The 18,204-nt window shown below is 46.1% G+C and overlaps 1 protein-coding gene across 1 annotated transcript in view; it reads left to right on the plus strand.

The window, feature by feature from the left end:
- The window catches only part of ATP9A (ATPase phospholipid transporting 9A (putative)), a 44,644-nt gene extending 29,378 nt beyond the window's left edge, over positions 1 to 15,266 (plus strand). The window contains exons 16-28 of the mRNA XM_062504792.1: positions 2,577 to 2,669; positions 3,609 to 3,692; positions 4,558 to 4,728; positions 6,435 to 6,533; positions 6,790 to 6,879; positions 7,376 to 7,520; positions 8,016 to 8,080; positions 9,224 to 9,379; positions 9,707 to 9,771; positions 10,519 to 10,627; positions 11,869 to 11,926; positions 13,796 to 13,999; positions 15,130 to 15,266. Coding sequence (XP_062360776.1) covers positions 2,577 to 2,669; positions 3,609 to 3,692; positions 4,558 to 4,728; positions 6,435 to 6,533; positions 6,790 to 6,879; positions 7,376 to 7,520; positions 8,016 to 8,080; positions 9,224 to 9,379; positions 9,707 to 9,771; positions 10,519 to 10,627; positions 11,869 to 11,926; positions 13,796 to 13,999; positions 15,130 to 15,266 — 1,476 coding nt within the window. The remainder of the gene's footprint in view (positions 1 to 2,576; positions 2,670 to 3,608; positions 3,693 to 4,557; positions 4,729 to 6,434; positions 6,534 to 6,789; positions 6,880 to 7,375; positions 7,521 to 8,015; positions 8,081 to 9,223; positions 9,380 to 9,706; positions 9,772 to 10,518; positions 10,628 to 11,868; positions 11,927 to 13,795; positions 14,000 to 15,129) is intronic.
- The last annotated feature ends 2,938 nt before the right edge of the window (positions 15,267 to 18,204 follow it).

The following is an 18,204-nucleotide window of genomic DNA, read 5'->3' on the forward strand; positions in this document are numbered from 1 at the left end:
ACTCTAAATATCTTTAAAGAAGCATTGGTCCCTCTCTGTGAATTTTCTTTATTTTGTGGCCATTGAGGCACTAAAATCAGCTCCGTTGTGTGCCCTGTGCAGAGTTAGGGTTGAGTAGCAGATGTTGACTGCCTGGGTATTACTTTGTCACGTTTCTGTATACTCCAAAATAATATATTCAGGCAGGGTTTTAATTTCCATTAAAAATATAAATTTATAAGTAGGTAGCTAGCAAATACAATTTAATTAAACGTATATGTGTGTATGTGTAGGCACTCCATTTGGTTTGATCCACAGCTTGAAGGGTGTTCACCTTTTCAGTGCATCTCCTAAACTGTGCTGCTTGTGTAAAAACAGAAATAGGGGGAGGGAGAGCAGCAGGAAGCATCTGGAAGAAAATATAGACAGGGAGGGAGACGAAGGTGCACTCAGCACTGCAGTGAGCAGAGCCCAGAGGGAAACATTTCTGCTCACCTGCACAGGTATTACCTGTACTTACCAACTGCAGTTTTTCTGGCTGTTGAGAGCCCCTGTGAGAATTTTGCTTCCTGCACAGCCTGGGGCCAGAATGTGAGCAGAGGTTCCTGTGTCCAGCCCAGCAGTGCTGTCCCTGCAGGCACCATCTCCCTGCACATCCTCTCTGCTCTGCACCAAGGAAAAGATCTCCTTCAACACAGCTGCTAGGAAATAAAGCAATAGTTAATAGTGAAAACCAGTCACAGATGTTGCCTGGTTTGGGATATTTTTGCAATATCTGAGCGTTTCCTTGCACTCAACTGTCATTTTTGTACCTGATTATTTCAATTCTAAGAAATTCTGTTCTACCCAAGCAGCCTCCTCACCATAGTGTGCACTGACTTATCTTCCTCTTTGAAGAAGGCCTGTTTGTTTGACCACAATATTTTCCATTCTTCGTTTTCTTTGCGTTTTTTTTTTTCCCTTACCCATGTGGAATGATCTTTGTTGTGGAGCAGAGATAGTGCTATTGTCATATCTGGAATTGAAAGGAGCCTTTGAACCGTGGCCAGAGGCAGACCATGGTGGAAAAAGATGCTTCCCCAAAACAATATAACTGGCAAATCTGTGTGCAGATTTATAGAGTGATCTTGCCATGATCTGAGAACGTACTAACCTCCCCCTGAACTCGGGCAGAGGAAATGACTAATGCAAGGAGATAGCTGATATAGTATTTGTATTGGACAAAAAATCTAAACTTTCTTAAGCCAGCTCTGCAGCACGGGAAGTGCAGTCTTTATTCAGTTTCCTACAGAGATGTTGTGAGACACTCTTTAATCAAATAATTTCATAGATAAACTTTTACCTTTGGCTACTGCCAGAAGTGGTGTGTTTTATTTAAGCAGATTCTTGTTGTTTTGGAAGAGTGACACCCATTTTCCTCTGGGGATGTGGAATGTGTATCACTGTGTGAGGGCTGGATGTTCCAGCACATTGAAAACCACACTTGGGCTTAATTATGAGCATCTTCCTTGTGAATATCTCTGTGAGCTTGGCAAAAATACTCAGTAAAGGAGCTTTGTTACCCTTGGCTACTTCTTAATTTCCTCAGTTAGACTTTCCTTTTCTTTGCAGTTTTAGTGTCCACATCAGGTGCTACAGTATGCCATTATTTTTTTTTTTCCTATGAATTTAATCTCTATTTTGCCAGTGCCACAGGACCTGGGTCTTTTAACCTATTCATGTGTGAGAACCTCCATCACTAATTTCTGTAGTGGTGGAAGAGACTCACCCAATTATTAGGTGAGAGAACGAAGAAGAAGCGTCCACTTTGCTTTTCATCAATTTCTCTTACTCCTAAAATACTTTGACCCTTTCATTCACAGCTGTTTATTTCAGACCTTCCTGGGGTTTTTTGTTTTCCATTTTAAGTTTGCTTTCCTCTTATCCCTGGTGGCTGTCTCAGTTTACAGAGCAGTTTGTTCCTTACTCATTGTTTCGTGTCTTTTGAGGAAATTGCCAGGGTTTCCATTAGCTTGTAGTACTCAGAGCTGTGGCTTCCTTACATACCTGCTTGCTTAGAAGGGACTTTTTGATTTGTGGTAATGTAAATACACTTTGCTTGCAGCCTATAAACTCCTTGTCTCAGATAAGGCAGGCAGCAATCTTTGTTTTCTGTGGCAAGCATGAGCTTTAATTGTGCTTATTCCAAATGGTGCAACAGAGCAGGTAAGTCAGAGTGATTTTTACTCTGCTGAGCTTTGTGCATCTGTTTTGTTGTTTCAGGCAAGCAGGGAATCAGGTTTCCAGGTGAGGGCTCAGGTTATTCTGGAGGCACAGGCAGTCAGGGCTGGGAGGGTCTGTCTGTGGAGATGCTGGTTAAAAAGCTGATCCTCCTTCTTCAAAGCATTCATTCCTGCTGCAAGGAGCTGAGTTGCAGTTGAGCAGACATCTTCTCCTGGCCCCAGCCAAGCAGCTGAGCTGGTGGCCCTTCACACGCCCCAGAGCACACAATTCTGTGCCTGCTGTGCTGAGAATTCACCCTCACTTTGCTGAGGCCCCCCGGATGTGCTCACACGGTCCCAGCTGAGGTTGGTGCTGTCTCTGTGCTGTCTCTGCAGGACGAGTCCTCGGGAGAGATCACGTTCTACATGAAGGGGGCAGATGTGGTGATGGCTGGCATCGTGCAGTACAACGACTGGCTGGAGGAGGAGGTAGGGGAGGGCTGCTCCTGCTCTCTGCTCTGGGGCAGCACCTGGCAGAGCTGGCCCCTGCAGCAGGGGGGACCTCACTGCTGAAATACCTGCAAGCCAGGAGGTCACTGATCCTGGAAGTTCGTTGGGTTAGTTCTCAGCCAGTTATGTCCACAGGAACAAGGGCAGCAGTGGCAAGTTCAGCATATTTAATGTAGAATAAGTCCCGTGAATAAAATGGGTTTTGCTCAAAACTGATTGACACTCACCAGATTTGTCCCGAGCTTGATTCTGTGTTTGGATCTGGTTTAGCCTGAAGGGTCTAATTTCAAAACTACATTTGGCAGCTTTGTACCTGGGGTGTGTTTGTCAGGTTAGCAGTAATGGTGCAACAGAGCTCATGGAATCCCAGAATTGTTTGGGTTTGAAGGGACCTTAAATCGTATCCCACTGCACCCCCTGCCATGGGCAGGGACACCTTCCACTAGCCCAGGGTGCTCCAAGCCCTGTCCAGCCTGGCCTTGGACACTTTCAGGAATGGAGCATCCTCAGCAGTAGCTTCAGTTACTGATTCTGTGGTATTCAGATGAACAGCAATAAGTTGGTCTTATTTTAAAGAGTTAATTGCCAAAGATGTGAAGTCTACAAATCCCAGGCTTGTGCCCTTTTACTTGGAGACAGAGAAAATGTAATCAGTGGGATTGTATTTGCCACCCTGGTGTCGCACAGAGGACATTTCTCTTCCTGATCACTGGGCTAGGTCACAAAGCATTGCAGATCCCCTCTTTCCTCTCGAGTTTATCATGCACTTTATCAGATGTTACAGACTCACTGGGGTTGCTCAAATGGGATGGTTATTTTCTTAACCTGCTATCTTACACTGCCATCTCCACACTGCTGTGCATAAATCACTTCAGTGGAGCTGCAGTTTATGGCTTACAATGTGCTCCTTCTTTGCAGTGTGGTAACATGGCTCGGGAAGGCCTGAGGGTTCTTGTCGTGGCCAAGAAGTCTCTGACAGAAGAGCAGTATCAGGACTTTGAAGTAAGTTTTTATTTGTTTTTTTCCCTTTGTTTTTAAACTAAGAATCACTGAAGTGATTCTCACAAAACTCTTGTGATAATGCTGCCTCTCACCTCCCAGCTCTCTGCTAGAAATGTTGCTCTAAAGTGTCTCGATAGTCTTTTAATCAAAGTTGCTTTCCAAGTGACAGGTATGAAGTGTTTATCCCGGTGAGGACCCTCTCAAGCAGTTCCTGAATCCTGCTTTGTAGTCTCCTGTGGTTATAGATTCTGCACATTCTCATCATTTGTTAGACAAGTTTGGGAAATGTGTTGGCTTTTCATTTCCATTGTTGCATTGTGACATCCAGGGAAACTGCAAACAGCCAGAATACAACCCAGGCAGCTCCCTGCAGACAGGGGCTCCACGTGTGGGGTTTGTGTGTCTGCCCAGGGCACTGCCTGGCTTATCCAGGCAGGCAGAATGGGAAAGGGGAACTGTTCGATTAATGCAGGGATGTGCTGGTGGAACTGCTGAGGATTCTCTGGTGCCATTCTTTCTAGAAGTGTTGCCTGCGGTGGGAGGGAGCTGCTTGGAGGCTCTCCAGCAGCTGCTGTGCCTTTGTGTACCCTCCTGGAACTGCCCAGGGACAAAACAGCCACAGCTCCTTGGAGCGTTTTCCACCTTAGTCTGTACCAGGCACCTGGAGCTCCCCAGCCCTTACAGATTCCAGCTCTGAATCACAGAACCAGAACTGGGTTGGAAGGCACCTTCAAGAGGATGCGGTCCCAAGCTGTGCACGGGGACACCTTTCCCTGGAGCACGTGGAAGGCCACAGAGGGGGTTGGCTGCCTCCCCCTGCAGCGGGGCAGCCCCGTGTCCCCTGTGACGTGCTGTGTGTCCCCAGGCACGCTACGTCCAGGCCAAGCTCAGCGTGCACGACCGCTCCCTCAAAGTGGCCACGGTGATCGAGAGCCTGGAGATGGAGATGGAGCTGCTGTGCCTCACTGGGGTGGAGGATCAGCTGCAGACGGACGTCAGGCCCACGCTGGAGACGCTGAGGAACGCTGGCATTAAGGTCTGCCTCACCCAGGGCTGCTCCAGCAGGAGCAGAGACCCTCTGCAGTGCGTGCCGCTGTCCCAAGGACACTCAGTTAAAAGCTGGGGGGCCCTGTGAGGGTTTAAAACATCACTTTGGGAGCAGAACGTGCTGCCAGTAGTAAATCCTAACACGTGAGCGTGTCACCTCTGGTGCTTTTCATGCTCCGGCTCCTCCTGCAGAGAAAGGAATCGTGTGGGCACAAGGGAGGATCCAACAGGAGATTTTTGGGCAATTCTTTCAGGGAATTGCATGAAACAAGGCAGGTTTGGCTGTGTTTGGTTTGTGGTGCGTGAACCCCCGTGCTGGGCTTGGAGCTGTGGATATCCACATTTTCAGGAGCCACTAGAGGGGAGTCTGAGCCAAGAGAATCAGGGACTGGATTTTTTTTTCCCCCGGCTTTCTGGGCTCCAGCATCTGTGACTCCAAACCTACAGCCTGAGCTGTGCTCAGCAGTGAGGGAGCTGCTGTGGTGTCTTTGTAGGTTCCCTCTCTGAAAACGTTGTCAGCTTTTCAAAAGGGGAAAAAAATGGATTAAATATTCAGATTTGGGTAAGAAAAGTAGGTGAAAGACCCTGGTTGTGGTTTCTCTGCTTTAAGTTGCAAATTGAGCAAAACCCTGAAGCTGTGCTGTGAATGCAAAGCAGGGCTGTGTGTTTGGGGCTGAGGAAGGAAGGGAATTCAGTGCTTGGGACAAGCTTCCAAAAGTACTTTTTGTTTGGGGCCATCCCTGTAAACAACAGAGACTTCAGCAGAGGAGTGAGACCAGGGGAATCAGAGTTCCCCTGTAATGTTGTAGTCCTGGCCCAGCACTCCAAAGGGTTTTCCTTCTTCCCTTTCTCCTCACCTTGGCTGGAGCTGCTGTGGAGGTGTGGGATGGGCTGAGCACTCCTTGCACTGCAGTGTTCATCAGGGCATTGCAAGTGAGGATAAATCTAGAGTGAAGGGGGTCTTGCAGTTCATGACAGAACAAATAAACGAGTCTTTGTGCGGGTTTTTCTGTTGATGTTTTGGGGTTTTCTTAAGGGTTTTGTATTTTTCATTGAATATTCTTGGGCAGTGTCTTGAAAGAATAAAAACGCCAGTGGAAAAAACCAAAGCCACTGTGATATATTTACACTGGAGAAGGAATTCCCAGCCATTGCTGCTGACATTGCTTTCTAACTCCCTCCCCTCACCAGTACAAAATAAAAGGAGCAGTGTAGATGTAAAAAAAAAAAAATATATATAAAAAACCTCAACCAAATGAGTGTGTTCCAGACATACACATCAGCACTGAGCTAACCCCAGTTGCATCATCCACATTTCAGGCTGGGCCAGGAGGGATCTTTCTGCAGCAGGGCTCGGTTGAGAAATGGCCAGGGAGGGACACATTAACACACAAATACACATTTTTTAGCTTGAATTTTGTGGGTTTATCAGCAGAATCTTGAAATATTGCAGGTGGGAAAAATGTTACACAGAGTTTGTAACTTCCTTTGTGTCTCAGCCTCTTTAAGTGCTTTGCTTTCTTTCAGGTGTGGGAATTTTCTTGCGTGTTTTAAAATAGGGTTTTTTTAGAAGAATAATTTGTATGTGTGTTTTAACAGCCCTTTTATTAGCCTGAAGGGGCAGGTGGTACTTGCAGAGGTCCTGCAGATGTGGTTGTTAAGCTTTGTTTAACATACAAAATGCTTGGGTTTTAGGTGTGGATGCTGACAGGGGATAAGCTGGAGACAGCCACGTGTACAGCCAAGAATGCTCATCTGGTGACACGGACACAGGACATCCATATTTTCAGACTAGTGAGTAACACCCACAGAGCCTCTCTCAAAGGGCCCAGACTCTGGGACAGGAGGGGTCTGAGATCACAGCTGCTTCCCAGCAGGGTATTTTTATTCCTTTGACCCAGCATTCTCCCCCGAGTTGTTGTTTTTGTGACTGCATGCCCCAAATCAGGGTGCTGCCTCTCCTGGCTGTGTCACTTTTGTTCCCTCTGGGATTCTTTGCTGTTTCCTCACCCCAGTGAAGCACACCTTGCTCAGTTCAATCCTCCCCCAGGTGACAAACCGAGGAGAAGCCCACCTGGAGCTGAACGCCTTCCGCCGCAAGCACGACTGTGCGCTGGTCATCTCCGGGGACTCGCTGGAGGTACTGATGCCTTCAGTCTGAGCTTCATATTTCCCACATTCTGTACTGCATTAGTGTATAATTCTCAACTTCACATGAAGTGCTCCAAGTTCTCCTCACAGTGTAGTTAGAAAAATCCTTGTCCAGCCCCAGGACACCACTGCAGCTGCAGCCCCAAAAAGTGCAAAGGGCAGAGAATTGAGGGCAGAATCTGGGAGGGTGGGACTGCAGAGCCTGGAGCTGGGGTTGGACAATGAACCCCAAGATGGAAATGGACCCAAACTGATCAAAGTGTGAAACTCGTGACCCATTGTCCATCTTGGGTGTAACCTCAGCCGGGCTCTCGCACTGCCCGAGGGGAATCCCTGGAAGGGTTTTTAATAAATCCCTGCTTTGTTCCTTGAACTCTGCCCAGCCCCTGTTCTTAGTAAACTTTCAATGCATCAGCAGGGCCAGCCTGGGCTGGAGCAAGCCCAGAGAGCAGGTGTAAGCCAGGTGTGTGCTGTGTGTGCTCCAGGTGTGCCTGAAGTACTACGAGTACGAGTTCATGGAGCTGGCGTGCCAGTGCCCCGCTGTCGTGTGCTGCCGCTGTGCCCCCACGCAGAAAGCCCAGATCGTGCGGCTGCTGCAGGAGAGGACGGGCAAACTCACCTGTGCTGTGGGTGAGTGACCAGCCGGGGAGCAGTGGCCGTGGACAATGGCACCTCCAGGTTCTTCTTTTTGGGTGAACGCGTCATCTCGTACCACCGGGAAACGGGGATTTAGGGAGCGGTGGTTTTGTGGGGCGATGGAGAAGATGATGGATATTTTGCACGTGGGAATTCAATGCCAAACTTCTCATCAGCCTTTCAGGTGGCATCTTTGCAAAACAGAGCTTGAATGTGATCAGGAGAAGTGCCACTGGTAATCTGTGAGCTTTGTTTCAGCATTGTAGACACAATGGTACCACCTACAAGTGAGATACATGGATCACTGACCTGGGGTCTATTAAAACAAAACTTAAGAACTTAAATTAATGATTTCTGTTTAAAGTCTTGCTTTGGTTGATTGGGTTAAGTGTTTCTTATAATATTCCAGTGTGGTGCAGATGACTCTGGTGGGGTTGCAGGTTGCCCCTGTTGCTTAACTCCCAGTTTTGTTTGTGCTCTGCCTTGCAGGTGATGGAGGGAATGATGTTAGCATGATTCAGGAGGCTGACTGTGGTGTTGGAGTTGAAGGAAAGGTGAGATTACCTCATGTTTAATGAGAATTTCTGTGGCCGGTTTTCAAGCAACTCTTAAATGGATTCCCAGACATTTGTGCAAGAAAGGGAACAAGGTCCCACAAGAATCATCATCAGACCAGTAGCCCTATCATGAGAAATAATTCAGCTGTAAAGGAGACTGCTGTTAAAGGGAATTCAAATTCATTATTTGGTTCTTGGCAGAATCCCTGAGTTTGTGCACTCATGGTTAGTTTGGGAGGGTTTAGATGCTCCAAGTACTGGAGTTCTAATTACACTGATCAGATATACCCTACATGCACAATTAAAAACTGTTCATATTAGTTTGCACAACAAACTTGTTGCTTTAGAGGCAGGCGTGACATACAAATAGACACACTACATTTCAGAGAGCTAATGTCTATTTATTACAACAGTATGCTGTCTTTTCATACCCTCTACAAAGTTTACACTTTAGTCACTGATTACAATAAATCAACATAACAATTATTGGCAGAAAAGTTCTCCACCTCTTTAGAAAGGTCCTCTTTAGAAAGGTCCACCTTTTAGAAAAGTCCTAGGACCTTTCTAAAAATACTTTCCCCAGCTGCAGGTTTTCTTTCCTGGTTATCTCCTTCTCCTTCTCAGTCTCCATGCTAACAGCCTTGGTCAGAGAATACTTTTCAAAGACAAACCTCATTCACTAACCCTCTCTGGCCCACAGACCAGCTGTGGGTACTACTTTACAAACTCAGGGTTAGAACTCTGATTCCTGCACCTGGAGCTGTGTGGAGCTGCAGGACTGGATTGGCAGCAGGAGACAGACTCTGCTTGCCGTGAGCCAAAATTGAGTGAACTTTTGAGACTGAGAATTTGTGTTCAGCACTGACTTGATAGGAGTGTCACGTTAACATGTGTGTTGTGGATCAGAATCCAGAGGTTGTTTGCAATTGGAGGCCAAGGTTCAGGTGGGAATTCTCCTCATATTTTTGCTCTTTGCTTAAAACCCACAGTGAAAGAAGTACTGAGGCAATGCTCTCGCCAACCTAACGAACTGCAAATATTCCTGGAAATTCTGTCAGTGATAAGTCAATAATAACACAATTTTCTTAGTTTCCAGTGCTGAAATGATCTCACTGTTCTTGCCCTTGCTCTTGGTCCCAGGAAGGGAAGCAGGCATCGCTGGCAGCTGATTTCTCCATCACTCAGTTCAAGCACCTGGGTCGTTTGCTCATGGTCCATGGAAGGAACAGCTACAAGAGGTCTGCAGCCCTCAGCCAGTTTGTGATCCACAGGAGCCTCTGCATCAGCACCATGCAGGTAAATGGGCTGCCAGGAGGGGGTTTCTAAAGAGAGGTGGAGAAGCCAAATCATAAAGGAAAGGTCCTGTGTCTCACCTGAAGTGCTGCTGCTACTTCTCCTGAAAATTTTCATGGGCTAGGACTTGAGGTTGTTACTTTGATAAGAAAACACGTAAGAAAATTCCTGATACTGGACAAATACCAGCAACTGCTCCAAAGGACTGAGGGTTGATATTCCATTAGTTTGTCTTCATTTCAGGAATGTTCCAGTTTGAACAGAGTGTGTATTTAAGCTGTTACTTTTCCTGCAGTATCTCAGTGCCTAAAAAGCTCATTTCTTTTCTAGGCTGTTTTCTCATCAGTGTTTTACTTTGCTTCAGTTCCTCTCTACCAAGGCTTCCTCATCATTGGGTAAGAGCTCACTTTTTACTGGTAATAAGGAAAACCTCTGCACAATGATCACTTTTGGGTTGATTAACATGCAAGCCATGCACATCTGCACTCTGCTCACAGCACTGCTTCAGGAGCTGGGTGTGAGCCTCATCCCCTTCCAGTGCAGACACTTCCAGAAACATTTCTGGTTTGTGAAGCATCCCCTCCTCCAGGAATGTTCCTTTGATCCCAGTAAAAAGCAAAGGGACAGTTGTTCTGGGCTGGTGTCTGCACAGCAGTGAGAGGCAGTGCCAGGAAGGGGGACAACCCAACCTCAGTTCCTGTCCAAAATCTGTCTGAAACAGGCCTCTGCAACTGTAATCCCACTATGACTTCTTATGTTTTTGAGTACATAATTTAAGAAACCCAGCAAATTCATCTCCATTGCCTTCTGATGCAAACAGACTCAACCCTGAGCTGTAGAGCAGACTTTGGGATGGGCACAGGTCAGTCCTTGGCTCCATTAGGAGCCCACTGGAATATTTGAACCAGTCACTTGTGTATGAGTGTTCCTGATCAAAAAGCAATCAATCAAAAGTCACAAAAAAGCAATCACATCAATCCTGATGGTTTTTCCCTACCTCTAAAACTCTGGTGTGCTCCATTTGCCAGTTTTTATAATGTGTACACTATTGGTAACTTAAAGAATATTGTATTTCCTTTCTGCAGCCTAGCATTTGTTTGCTCCACCTGAGATAATTTGTTGGTCTCCTGCCTTCTTCCCAGGTACTCCACAATTTACACCATGTTTCCTGTGTTTTCTCTTGTCCTGGACAAGGATGTGAAATCTGAAGTCGCAATGTTGTACCCAGAGCTCTACAAAGATCTTCTTAAGGTGTGGGAGACTCTTGTTTGTGTGTTTTGCTTTAAAGCAAGATCCTCATCTTGGTTTGAAGTTCTAAATGTGTAAAGTCAAATATATTGCCAGGAGACCTGGAACTTTATCAGGCATTTCCAGGCAAAATTCTGTTCAAGTCAAATTTGAATCAACAGATAGAACCAGAGTTCCTGGCAGTTGTTTATTGAATGCTGCATGAAATGCAATTTATTAAAAACAGCTGGGCAAGTAGAAATTCCATTCTGTGGGAAATTCTAGGGATTTAATATTACCAATTTGCTCCATAATAAAGGGAAAAGAGAAATTGTTGGGGATTTGGCACTGTCCTGGGTCCAGGAAAGGGAAGAGGGGAAGGGATGTGCTCATTTGATGGAGGCAGGGGGTTATCCCAGAGTTTCTTCAATTTGAAATTTGACTGGAGCATGACCTAAAGGTTTGCTTGCTGTGCCGTTTTTGTAGTTTTAGCATCTAAGTCAGGTCCTTCTCTTTAGACAAAGAAAACTTTATTTTATGTTTACCGTAGAAATATCAGGAAGGTAAATCCTGTCTTAGGTTCCTTTTAATTTTTTTTTCTTCCTCCTTGGAAAATGTTTTGAATAACTGGGGTGTGCAGCCTGGGAGCATCTTTCTTAGTTGGAGGAAAGGGTGGACTGAGTCTTCCCCAGATCCTTTCCCTCAAGGGTTCCTGTTAAACAGATACTCTGGGAAGCACAGCCTATTTTTCCAGAGCCTCAATAAGTCCCCATCTGGTTTCACTTGGATGTTGTCTCTTATGTCATAAACCACTAATTCTTCAACCATCCTTAGGCCTGGTCTAAACATAGGGGGTTTTGTGCTGGTATAGCTGTGTTGGCTGGAGATGGTTTTTTAAAATCTATCTGCCTTCAATATGAGGGTGATTTGTGTGTGTCTAGAATACAATATTAATGTATTCACATTGATGTGTGTACACACATCTTCTATTTCACAGTACAGTGACTGAACTCCCGAGGCATCTTTGCACTGAATTAATTGTGTGTGTAGAGAGGGCCAGGTTGTGCTGAGGGGGTCCTGAGCCTCTTCATGCACCCAGAAAAATGAGAATAAAGGGGTGCTGCCTCAGGTCTGCTTGGTTAGTTCTGTTCATTTTTTCCAAATCACCTTCCAGTTCTCTTATTAATTTCTAAGTTGATCAATAAGTGAATTTTCATAAAAGAAAACCCCAATGGAGCTTTGTCTTTTTTTCCCCCCCCACCCAGGGACGACCGTTGTCATACAAAACGTTTTTAATCTGGGTCTTGATAAGCATTTATCAAGGTAAGAAATCAACTCCTGCTTGTGCTTTAGATGGTGTAGTGTGTGTGTGGCTATCTGAGTTTTGGCATTGCAGAAGTTAAGTAAGGCATGAAATTAATTTCCCAAAGTATCCTTGTGGTGGTGAATATATATTTTTTTTTTGTCTTGGAAAATGTCAGTAGTGTTACCAAAGGAAAAAATGATCTAAACCCAAATATTGGCAGTAATTGGTCAACCCTGTGATGCAGAATTCAAACCATTGTGCCTCTTCCCATCAGAACCATCCACTGTAATTCTGTGCAAGTTCCTTGCACTGCTGTAGTTGCCTCATCTGTAAAGCAGAGCTCATGACTCTCCTGCCCATTCTTTTGGGAAAAGTTCTCCAATCTATGGATTTTGCAGTTTTTCTGTCAACATGGAAAATGCAACATCTGTAGCCTTCTGTATTTTATCTAAAAGTGGAAGTGGCATTAGGAGTTCTGGATAGTTCTGGTTGCTTCACAGGCTTCTGAAACTCAGTGTCAAAGTCAGTCTTGATCATATCTCATATGCTTTTTAATTAGGCTGCTAGAGTGATTAAACGCCTTAGTTACAATGCATTTTCAACAGTGGATGTAGTAATTTGGGTGTATAGCTAAGAAGGCCTTTTCTTTCATTTTGTCTTTTTTTTCATTGAGTACCCTCAAACTCCAATGTTCTCTGTAAGTATTAATCAGGGAGTTGTAGAAAACAGCTCAATAATGTGGAGCTAAAAGCTGGAGTGGCCAAATTCCTTGCTTGCTAAAACTCTTTATCAACAAGAGTCGGAGCAAGGGGTCAAAATAAGCAGGTCATTCTTATGGATGTAATTGATGTTGCCATCCCCAGCAGGGAGTGAGTCTAGGAGTGTGAAATCTCTGTGATTAGCTTTATTTCCTGAAATCTATCACAGGAGTCCTACAGCAGGGATCAAGGCCTGGGGATGCTGGATAACCCCATGGCATAGCCAAGGCATTGAGAGAACACTCCCAAGTGGTGGGAGGCTGATCCTGAGGGTGATGCATGGGGAAGAAGATTCCTCCTTGAGCTGAGAGCACTCTCTGGTTACAGGGTTTGGTTCAAGTGACTTCACCAGTGCTCAAGAACCAGCAAACAGTGGCCAAACAACGGGGCCAGCTGCTAGCAGAGATGAGCCCGACCAGAACTTGAGCAGTCCAGAAGTTTGGAAAGTTCACAGCTGGGTTTGAACTCTGTGGCTCGAGCTGGGTTCCCTCACAGGTTTTCCCTTCCGGAGGCAGCCTGAGTGATGGATGTTGGTGTGGATTACTCATGCTGCTCACTCACATGAGTTATTTGTGCAGGTGGCCTGGAGGGAGCCCTGGCCAGCCAGGAGAGTGAGGAGCACAAACAATGCCTCATTAGCAGAGCTTTAATGGGATTCTCTTAGGGGGAGGTGGAAAGGAGAGAGATCTTGCAGTGCAAATTGAGGCTCACTTGTGTCCACTGAACTTTTCAACACTTTGCTGCCTCTTGGCACCAGGCACTGCAGTAAGATAGAGAAGAATTTGATATCTTCTAGCTTCTGAGTAGTGACCGAGTGCTTTTGTGGGAGGATAGAGTTTCATGATGTTAGAGATCTCCAGCTGCCAAAACAGCATGTATTAATTTCCTATCTCCATGTGTCTATGAGTGTGATAGGCTGTTAGAAAACTTAGGTTACCTCTGCTGTAACTTTTCCCTGTCTTCTCATCTGCTCTGTCTCCTAAATAGTAACTGATTCATTGTTGTTAGATTCATCAGGTTTCATGAAAAACAGCCTCAAGATAGGATTGTTTCAGCCTTTCCAAGACCTAACTGTGGGTTTGAGAGCTGAGCCTGGTGTTTGACTGAAACAGTTCCATTCCCTTGCAGGTAGCATCATCATGTATGGAGCACTCCTCCTGTTTGAATCCGAGTTTGTGCACATTGTTGCCATTTCCTTCACGTCCCTGATTCTCACCGAGCTTCTGATGGTGGCGCTGACGATCCAGACGTGGCACTGGCTCATGATCGTGGCCGAGCTGCTCAGCCTCTCCTGCTACATCGCCTCCCTGGTGTTCTTGCACGAGTTTATTGGTGAGGTTTAATGCTCTCCCCCAGCCATTTCAGGGCTGGATGGTAACAGGACTGAGCTGAGCTGTTGGTGGAGCCAACAGCAGGCACAGTGACAATGGTACCACAGTGAGCTCTGTGTGATTTCAAGGCACTTGGAAGATATTTTGTGGTTCCTTGCCACAGCAAAATGCTAGAAAAGGTAAAGGCGGTCAGCAGAATGTGCTACCCAGTGAATCTCATCCATTCTTTGAGCTCTAGCATGTGTTAGCTGTCTTGTGTAGCAGTGACCTTTATTTCCATATGGGAATTTGAGATGGAAGATTGAAGTCTCTGCTGTTGGATGGAAAGATTTGGTCCTTTAAACTGGGTGAAGGAGCTGCCTTCTTCAACTTACCTTATTGTATCTGTTCATTGGGACCATTCTTTTATGGGTTTGGTTGTTGGTGGTGTTTTGGTTGCCTGAGGGAGAACTGATCCTGTTCCCTGGCTAGAGGAAAAAGGGTGGGGAGTTCCAGATTCCCCCAGTAACTGTTGAGTTGCAAATATCAGACCCATGGGCTTGTTCCAGTGTTCATTCAGGAACCACAAGATGTCACTGCTTCTTCCAGAAAGCTCTTTCCCAACTGAAGACAGCAGGGATAACTTCCCCCTGGCTGGATCTGCCTCTTGCCTGTGGTTATACCAGTTCCATTTGGAACGATGCTTTAACTCTTTTGGTGAAGATTCTGAGGTGTTTTGAGTCAAGAGTTGTGTGTTTGCTGCACTCAGCCAAGCAGCAGAGGCAGCTCCCAGAGTGGGAGGACACGCAGTGCTTGGCAGTGCCAGGAGGGTATCCCTGTCTCAGGTGGGGTTTGGGAGGGCAGTTACCTGTGAGAGCCACATACTCTACAACCCGCTGCTCAGCACATCTCTGCATCTTCTGGGGAAGCAGAGTGAGGAGCCAGGTATCATATGAGCTCTGAAACTTGGAGGTGGGGCACTTTTAAGAATTGCAAAATCATAGAATGGCCCGGGTTGGAAGGGAGCTTAAAGCTGAGCTAGTTCCAACCCCGTGCCATGGGCAGAAGGAGGCAGTGGTAGGTGGAGCTGTTTTTCTGCTTCCCAGAAGCTCCTCCCTGTGTTTTTGACTCAGTGCTGGTTTCTCCACACAGATGTTTACTTCATTGCCACCTTGTCGTTCCTGTGGAAGGTCACTGTCATCACCCTGGTGAGCTGCCTGCCCCTCTACGTCCTCAAGTACCTGAGACGGAGGTTTTCTCCCCCCAGCTACTCGAAGCTCACGTCCTAGGGCTGCTCCTGGCACAAGACAGACCTTGCCCAGGGCCCAGAGACAAACCCCAGCTGTCCCAAAACAAACACACCCCATGGTAATCTCTGTTACCTGCTGCTGTAGTGAGAGACTTCCAGACTGCTCTGGACAGGAACCCAGTGCCAGAAGGGAGTGTTTGGAGGGTGGAGGCTCTGAGTTCATCCAGTTCTTGGCACTTTTGTTCTACTTAACTGGGGTCAGATGCATGGAACTGCAGTGGCAATGGATTTCTCTTGCGTGGTTCAAAGTCTGTGGAAGCTGCTACCTGACCTTGGGATTTACGTTTGACAATTTACAGTGATTTTTTTACGTGTCTGCACTATTCTTTGCATTGTGTTACATTTTTTTATGTTGTCTTTTTGATTCAAGCAGTTACATTCTTTTTACATCTTGGAAATCCCTTAATGCAGGTGATGCACTACACTGCTGACAGCTGATTCCTGATTTATGGCATGTTGTTTCCATAATGGGGCTCCAGTCTGTCGGATCTACACACACTGCAGAGAGAATCTGAGTGTGTCTGAGATTTTCCTTCCGTTGAAATGTGGTCACCCCAGTGATTTTTGGAGGTATCCAGCCATTGATAAAGACAGAGAAGTGGTAGCTCAGAACGAGACAATTCAGTTTTGTTTAGCTTTTGTGCCTCCTGTTAAAAGGAGCTGGTGACATAATAGTTTTACTCTGTATTTATTTGTGTAGCAGAAAATTATCTAAACTAAAGCAAATCCTCTTTGGAGCAGAACTTTGCAGTTGATCATCCTTGAAATGTGTCGACAACGTGAGAAGAGACTCGTACTGTTCTGCAGACAATGTGGCAGACGTGTCTTGAATCCTTGGAGACTGAAAGGAGAGGTCACAGAGCTGCTACTCCTCACAGCTCCATGAAATCTGTTTCCTGTTAGTGTGAAACTTTGAGGATGAGCTGCAAATAAGCAGAGGCACTCCTAGGTGGATGTTTTAATGACATGCTCCCTGCAGAGAAGCAGTTTTTGGAACCTGGCACTTGCTTGGCTCTAAAAACCAAACCTGAATCACAGCAGTGGGTTCATACAAAGGCATTAGGCTTGTGTGCAGAGCAAATTTATGTATTTTTAATTTTCGAGAATTAAACTCAATGAGTTCTGTCATTATAATAAACTTTGGTCCACGTTACAATATCATGAGGTGAGCAACACGTGCTTGGGCTTCTCAGCAGAAGGACAGAGACTTGCAGGGTCCTTTTAGAGCTGGGTTGATGCATCAAACACAGATGGGCTCTTAGTGGCAGCTGTTCTTGTCTGAGGTTCTTCATTCTGTGCTAAATTAATTGCTTGCTGTCTTCTTGCCACATCAGAGAAACCACGGGCAGAGCTGGCACTGCTTGGTGCTGTTGGTCCTTGGCTGTGCAGGAGGGAAAGAGCCCAGAGCCTGAGCTCCTGTCCTAAATCAGAGCCCAGAGCCTCAGTTCCTGTCCCAAATCAGCCCAGAGCCTGAGCTCCTGTCCCAAATCAGAGCCCAGAGCCTCAGTTCCTGTCCCAAATCAGAGCCCAGAGCCTCAGTTCCTGTCCCAAATCAGAGCCCAGAGCCTCAGTTCCTGTCCCAAATCAGAGCCCAGAGCCTGAGTTCCTGTCCCAAATCAGAGCCCAGAGCCTGAGGTCCTGTCCTAAATCAGAGCCCAGAGCCTCAGTTCCTGTCCCAAATCAGAGCCCAGAGCCTGAGGTCCTGTCCTAAATCAGAGCCCAGAGCCTCAGTTCCTGTCCCAAATCAGAGCCCAGAGCCTCAGTTCCTGTCCCAAATCAGAGCCCAGAGCCTCAGTTCCTGTCCCAAATCAGAGCCCAGAGCCTGAGTTCCTGTCCCAAATCAGAGCCCAGAGCCTGAGGTCCTGTCCTAAATCAGAGCCCAGAGCCTCAGTTCCTGTCCCAAATCAGAGCCCAGAGCCTGAGGTCCTGTCCTAAATCAGAGCCCAGAGCCTCAGTTCCTGTCCCAAATCAGAGCCCAGAGCCTGAGCTCCCTGCTGGGAGCTGGGCTCACAGCCTCCTGTGAATTAAATGTCATTTTGCCAGAAAGATCTTTAACATTGTCTTCATCATGACTGGATAGGGTTGGTCATGCCACTATTCTGGAGTCCCCAGACAGCATTTCATAGAATCATGGAATGTTTGGGTTGGAAGGGACCTTAAATCCCAGCCCCAATGTCCAGCCTGGCCTGGGACACTGCCAGGGATCCAGGGGCAGCCCCAGCTGCTCTGGGCATCCCGTGCCAGGGCCTGCCCACCCTCACAGGGAGCAATTTCTTCTCAATATCCCATCTAATTTGCTTTCATTAGTTTAAGTACAAGAACCAAGAATTCCTTTTGGCCCCAGGGGGTGTCTGAGCAGCCCAGTCTCTCTCTCATGTGTTGGTAGCTGGATGTCCTGCAACGGCAACAGTGCCAAGCTGCTGTGTGTAAATATTTGAGACATATAAATGGTAGAATTCACTGTTTCCTCAAGTCAATACAGTTTACACTGAGTGGACCATATTTGCAAACTATTAGCTTACACCAAGAAAGGGAGTGAACTGTGATTTCATTTGTATTTATTGAATCATAAGTTTAGTAGCATATTTAGTAGAGTTGATAGTGATCTGTAGCTGTGTTTTGGGGTGTGGATTATGTTCTTTGCAGCTCGTGTTTTTCCACAAGATAGTAAATCCAGGCACTAATTTCTGCCTGGATATACACTACATTTTTTCAAAGCAGTCAGAGACTAAAACTGCCATCTAGCCAGCAGCAGGAAAGAGGAACACTTCTATTTTTCAAGTTTAGCACTTTATGTTTGCAACCCATTTTTCTTATTTAAAAATGTTTTTAAAAGCAAAATTTAATGTACATATTCCTATTTACTGTACGTTAAAATAAATGGATTCTCTGCTGGAAATTTCATCTTTTCCTCTAGT

The sequence above is a fragment of the Cinclus cinclus genome, chromosome 18 (assembly GCF_963662255.1).
Source record: "Cinclus cinclus chromosome 18, bCinCin1.1, whole genome shotgun sequence".
NCBI lineage: Eukaryota > Metazoa > Chordata > Aves > Passeriformes > Cinclidae > Cinclus > Cinclus cinclus.